Source organism: Danio aesculapii, chromosome 7 (assembly GCF_903798145.1).
Source record: "Danio aesculapii chromosome 7, fDanAes4.1, whole genome shotgun sequence".
NCBI classification, from domain to species: Eukaryota; Metazoa; Chordata; class Actinopteri; order Cypriniformes; family Danionidae; genus Danio; species Danio aesculapii.
Genome location: NC_079441.1, coordinates 67,956,393 through 67,962,392, shown reverse-complemented (window position 1 = coordinate 67,962,392; position 6,000 = coordinate 67,956,393). Strand labels below are relative to the sequence as shown.

Genomic DNA, 6,000 nt, shown 5'->3' with positions numbered 1-6,000 from the left:
AAGGGTGAGTAAAGGATGGCAGAATATCCTGTTTTGGGTGAACTGGTCCCTTTAATGGTACTTGTTTATCTACTGTTTCCTGTATTATTTTATTGCTGCAATATCTACAATTTTATTGTGAGTGAAATCATTAAGCAATATTTAATAAAAAAGTGTTCAGCATCGTAGTGCAAGTTTGAATTTGCACGTCATTTTGGCGCGCCCTCCCTCCCGGCAGGACGTCAACGCACGCACACGAGCCCGTTGAGAAGGGAGCGCGCGTGAGCGCCACTGGCAGCACACAGGCGCGAGATAAAGATGGCGGCGACGGTGGGGGAAACGGCGTGATATGCTGGAGTAGTGGCACTGAACCTGAGTAAAACCACTGTATGACAAACCATAGCAAAATGGAGGCCATGTCACAGTAGGTGTTTACTGGTAATACCAAGTACTACAAACTCACCTTACCCCCTCTACCCCCCGAGAGAACATTCATTTTGTGATTGTGGAGAAATCTCACCGGGAGCATGGCTTCGCAAAGTAACCAGGTACGGAGATCGTTTTAAAGCTATAATTTACAGTTTAACATCGTAGAGTATGTTTGTTTTGCCCAGTGCTGTACTTTCTGTGGGACTGTGTGCGTGCGAACTCATTGAATCGGCAGCATGGTTGCAGGCCCACAGCCTTCACGCGCTTATTCAAAACCACTAGCTTAGCATTCCGTCTGCTAGCTCACATTCAGGCGGCCTTTATATAAAGGTTTACGGGTGATTTTCAGCTGTCATTAGGCTGTGTGTGTGGCATAGCGCTGAGTGTGTGTTTTTCGGCCATGCGTTTGTGTTTGGCCCTCCCGCTCACGCTGCTGCAGCGGCCTGGCCACGCGCGCGTGCTCGGTTAATAACGGTCATTAGCAGGCGGACGCGATCCCGCTCTGAACACTCCGCGTTTCGGCGACATTTCTGTCGGATACCGAACGCCTGGCACTCCACCGAATACAGTAAGAAAGTGTGAAGTGTTTACGCGGAGTGTCCTCAGTTCAAGCAAGTTGAAATAGAGTCGTGTCGTGCGGCTAATGTAGTGAAATAGGCCTGTTGATTGGGGGCGGTATCGCTTCCTGTCTTAAATCCCATTCAAACTCTTACGTTTGAGTTTTACGTTTGTTTCTTGAACACATCGCATCCATTATATTTCCAGTGACAGTTCGTCACCACCAGGCTGTGTTTTCATTGGCTTCAGACTGGTTTTGAAGTCTGCTAACTTTAAACGAGGCTCCGTGTACGTTACATGCTACATCATTGTAGCTCTGACTGCTAGCCACATGCTGAACGGGAACGTCCCCACTGTGCTGTCAGTAAACGCAGAGTCCTGAATAATCAAATGCATCCCAATCGTGTTAGATGTGCAGAATGGGGCTGGAGTTTGTATTTAATGACGTGTGATCTTCAAGTGTGTTACTTTCATAAAGTTGGACGGCTTTTAGCACTGTTGCATTGGGTGCCATGTGGCTGAAATATAGTCAAGTGTTTTAAATGTGTAAAGTTATGGGTCATTCTGGGTAATAAAAGGTCTCTGACTGCTGTTAAGTGTTGGAGGCAGTTTAGATGCATAAAGCATGAGATCCTGTCAAAGTTGCAAATTTCATTTATGCGTGGAAATTTTGACTTGTGTGACCTGCTTTTGTCATCTTGTGTAATTTTAATAATAGCTATTTATTATTATTATTATTATTATTATTATTATTGTTATTACAGTGCTGTTAGCTTTGTCATAAGTAATTATACGGACAATGCTGATTGACATGGAACAACACCTCATGGAAAGTGATTATTTTTGACAGCGTTTTTGACAGCACCTGAAGCCTCAAAGCTTTATTAATTTCTTAACTCATTAAATTTTGATTAGACAGAACTGTTAAAGATGTAAACATGATAAGAAAGGGGAAACACTTCAACATTTTCTCATATGTAGCAAATACACATTTGTCTCTTTTGAGTCTCTTAATACCTATTAAACTATTCCGCAACCTCTTTTTGAATGCAACTGTTAGATGTTTAGTTACGTTAATGCATTTCTTTCCTGCATAAACGCTTTGGATTGGAACAGATGTGGTCGTCTTGGTTATAACTTAAACGTCATGTAATGTAAAGTTTAATGTATATAAAATTAGAACGACCCTATCTTTATTTAAGAGTGATTTCCAGTTTGCTCAAATATAAAGCATATTGAAGCATAAAATTGTTTAAATGCTAATGCATTTCTTTATTTCTGCTCTCATATGTTTGTAATTCCAATTCCTATTTATTCAGCATGTAAAATAAATGTATAGGATAAGCTTCGCTTCAGCAGTTTTTAATGTACCGTCATTGAGTTAAATGGGCACGCTTTACAAAAAGGTTCCGTTAGTTAGGTGTTATTGTATTTACTAACATGAATAGATGATGAACAATACATTTCTTACAGTATTTATTCCTATTTGTTAACATTAGTTAATAAAATTACATGGATTGTTATTCTTGTTGACTCGCAGTACATTAATGTTCTCTGGCATGCATCATTTTAATTAATTTAACAGTTAATAAACTATTACAGCTCAGAAAAATGTTTTGTTTCATTTTTGTTTTTGCACCAACTAGCCATGTAATAAGAGGGATGAAGTACATCCAGGATGATCGTTTTCTCAGAATAAACCCTTTCGGTCTTAAACAACAGTGCTCTGCTTCATGTCAAGCTTTATTCTGTGAAGATAACCTTCTGGATGTACTTTATACCTTACTTAACAAGCACAAATTTAGATTTTAATGATGCTTAACTATGATACAAAATGCTTTACAGGTATTGTTTTTTCTTAATGTTAGTAAGCACATTAGCATTAATGAAACCTCTGTGTATAGCGCAATGTTTATATATATATATATATATATATATATATATATATATATATATATATATATATATATATATATATATATATATATATATATATATATATATATACAACTTTTTAATATTTTCTATAAAGTTGGCCACCATGCTTCTTAGATAATGGCATCAGCCAATGAAGAAAGAACCCACGTTGGTTGACTACTGCATTATTTTTAATCTTTCTGGTTTATGTTGCCCAACTGTAACTGCTGAGACTGTGTACACAAGTGTCAAGCAGAAGTTGAGCTAACTGTAATTTAGAATAAATTCACAGCCTTGTTGGAATCCCACATCACGTAAACAATAGTTTCCGACTTACTCAAGTGCATGCTTGACATGCGTGCTGCTCCGTACCCTCAGATTCCCTTGGCATTGGTCAGCCGTTACAAAACCCGGTGAGCCGATGCGTCTATTAATGAATGCCGTGTGTCAGACTTTGCAATACAATGTCAACAAGGATTGGGCATTGTTGGATTGAATATGTGAATTGAATTCGATGAAGACAGCTCTTGGAATGAAAGAAATGCCTGAAAATGGAAATTGGACGTATTGCAGCTCTGGTTGGGGCGGTTTCTGATGTGTCAAGTGTAGAGGAGATCCCTCAGTTATAGATAAATAAAAAAACACAGGCAGCTGATGGGCACACTCCAACTATGAGGACATCTGCTTTAGAAGCTCAGTGAGCTGGCATCTGGGATGATGCCATCTCAACTCAAATGGCATGGTGGGACAAAGTAAAATTTGGATTTTTGTTTTTACATTGGGAAATGCATGTATAGTGAATCTGTAATTGGATGTATTGGCTGATTTAATTTGTGTGTCGCTTGACTTGGCATTTTCATTGCTGATCTGAGCAGAATAAAAGTCTCACCATGGCATGCAAAGAGGCCATATCAATGCATTTGAATGGCAATGGTCGTTTAGGGTTGTGTGAGAACATGTTAAGCACTTCTAAGGCAGATCTAAAAACCAGAAAATCAAGTGACTCGTCTGGTTTGTCCTTATCTGTGGGGGTTTGTTTGACATATTTTACATAACCTCAGCGCACATTGAGCAGCTACTGCTTTGTCTTCATAAAAGTGGTTTTGTTGCTTTAATGTACTGGAAAATAAGGACAGATTTTAAAACTTGAGTTAAGCAATGCGTCATGTTATGAGAAAGTCAGAATCAAAAGCTTGTGATGGTCTTTTCTTCCCTATTGTGACACATCTGTAGAGCCTAATGAAAGTTGTTTTGTCTTAGTCCGACTTTTTTTTTTTCTATTTATTATTTTTCTGGATTCCTTTTTCATTTATAAAATACATTTAAATGGTCCAAAGGCAAACCCAATTAATTGAAATAATGACACTCACAAAATGTAGCTAAGAATTCAACCAGTTTAAAAACTTTTTTTAGGGACCCTATTAAGTAAGCTTAAAGGGTTAGTTGTCACCATTTACTCGCCCTTGATTCATTCCAAACCAGTTGTTTTTTTTATTTTCTTTTTTGAATATTAAAGAATGCTGTAAACCTGTAACCATGCGTCCATATTTTTTTTTCTTCTTCTGTTTTTTGTTTTTTCTACTTTGTAAAAATGTAAAAAAATATATATATATATATATATATTTTTTAAATCCCTTTTAAGCAGTTTTCTTAATTTGGTTTACAAATTTTACAAACACAACATGACAAATTAGTATTTTGTTAAAGTACATTCTGCTATACAAAAGTGTTCTGTTTGGTACAGTTTTGGTTTTGGCAGCTTGTTGTAAAGAGGCTGAGAGTTTGTGTACACATGATATGTATATATATATCTTCATACTGTGATGAGACGGCCGATTCTGAAAAACTTTGTTAGCCATGGAATAAGCTGTTTCAAGGTTTACCGCAGATCGGAAAAGTAGCTGTTTTAAAAGTAACTGATTGGAAAAGTAACTCTGTTCTTGTAATTAAAATGTAGTTTTTGTTTGTGTGTGTGTGTGTGTGTGTGTGTGGTCAGACTATTTTACTCATTTATTTTAAATAGTATCTCTAGCAGCAAAGGACCATCCACATCTACCACTACTAGTCAGCTCACGATTCAGCTAATATTAGAAAAATAAACTTGTGTAGAGCTGCAGTCTAGTCGCAGGAGGATGAAGAACACTGGATGTGCATCGTGGTGAAGCTACAGGTGCAAGCAGGTCACTGGCGAGTGTTCAGGCTGGACCATGGGATCAATGCGAAGACTCGTCTGTCATTGGGGTCTTGACCGCCACAGCATCTGCTCAGGATATGGCCTGGTCCAGAATTTTGGGTACATTGGGGATCATCTCTTCACAGTACTTGGATCATATCAATGGTGCTGCACAATCTCTAGAGGCTTCGAGATGAGTATCCCCATGTGGAAGTAGAGGATGCAATACTGTGATACCATGAAACTGTGATATTTTTCTTATGCTTAGTTAGGTTATAGTAGTTCTTTTCCAGAGTACTGTATTTTGAGAATCCAGAATTTGCCAGATTCTGTTACACCAGTAATACGTTTTTATGACTGGATTCTGCATTTTCAGCACTTTGTAAATCATAAGGCCCTTGATTATTGTTTCTCAAATAATCAACAAATGTTGGGTGAGACTTAAATTTGCTCATCAGATGTTAATTAATTTGTTGTCATTTCTAATTGCTGTCATCTCTTGTGCCAGACTGCTGATTGTTGTCCTGTTGTTACAACAATTCAATTCATATTTATTTCTATAGCACTTTTACTATGTAGATTGTTTCAGAGCAGTTTAACATGGAAGTTCTAGTAAATTGAAACTGTCAGTCCAGTTTTCAGAGTTGAAGTTCAGTTTAGTTCAGTTCAGTGTGGTTTAAATATCACTGCTGAAAGTCCAAACACTGCAGAGCAAGTCCATCGTTGTGCAGCTCCACAAGTCTCAAACCAAGCAAGCCAGTGGTGAGGAACAAAACTTCACCAATTGGCGAAAGTGAAGGAAAAAAAACCTTAAGAGAAACCAGGGTCAGTTGGGCGCGACCATTTCTCCTCTGGCCAAACTTCAGTAGGCACAGAGATATCGAGGCTATGAAATTTAGTACTTATTTTAATCATGTGTTCATAAGTCATTTATAACCACTTTA

At 37.9% G+C, this 6,000-nt stretch overlaps 1 protein-coding gene across 3 annotated transcripts in view; it reads left to right on the top strand.

Annotated features, from left to right (window-relative positions):
• The first annotated feature begins 256 nt into the window (after positions 1–256).
• Positions 257–6,000, top strand: part of usp10 (ubiquitin specific peptidase 10) — a 41,948-nt gene continuing 36,204 nt past the window's right edge. For all 3 annotated transcript variants that reach the window (XM_056462393.1, XM_056462392.1, XM_056462391.1), the window contains exon 1: positions 257–527. In XM_056462393.1, coding sequence (XP_056318368.1) covers positions 507–527 — 21 coding nt within the window. In that variant the 5' untranslated portion in view covers positions 257–506. The remainder of the gene's footprint in view (positions 528–6,000) is intronic.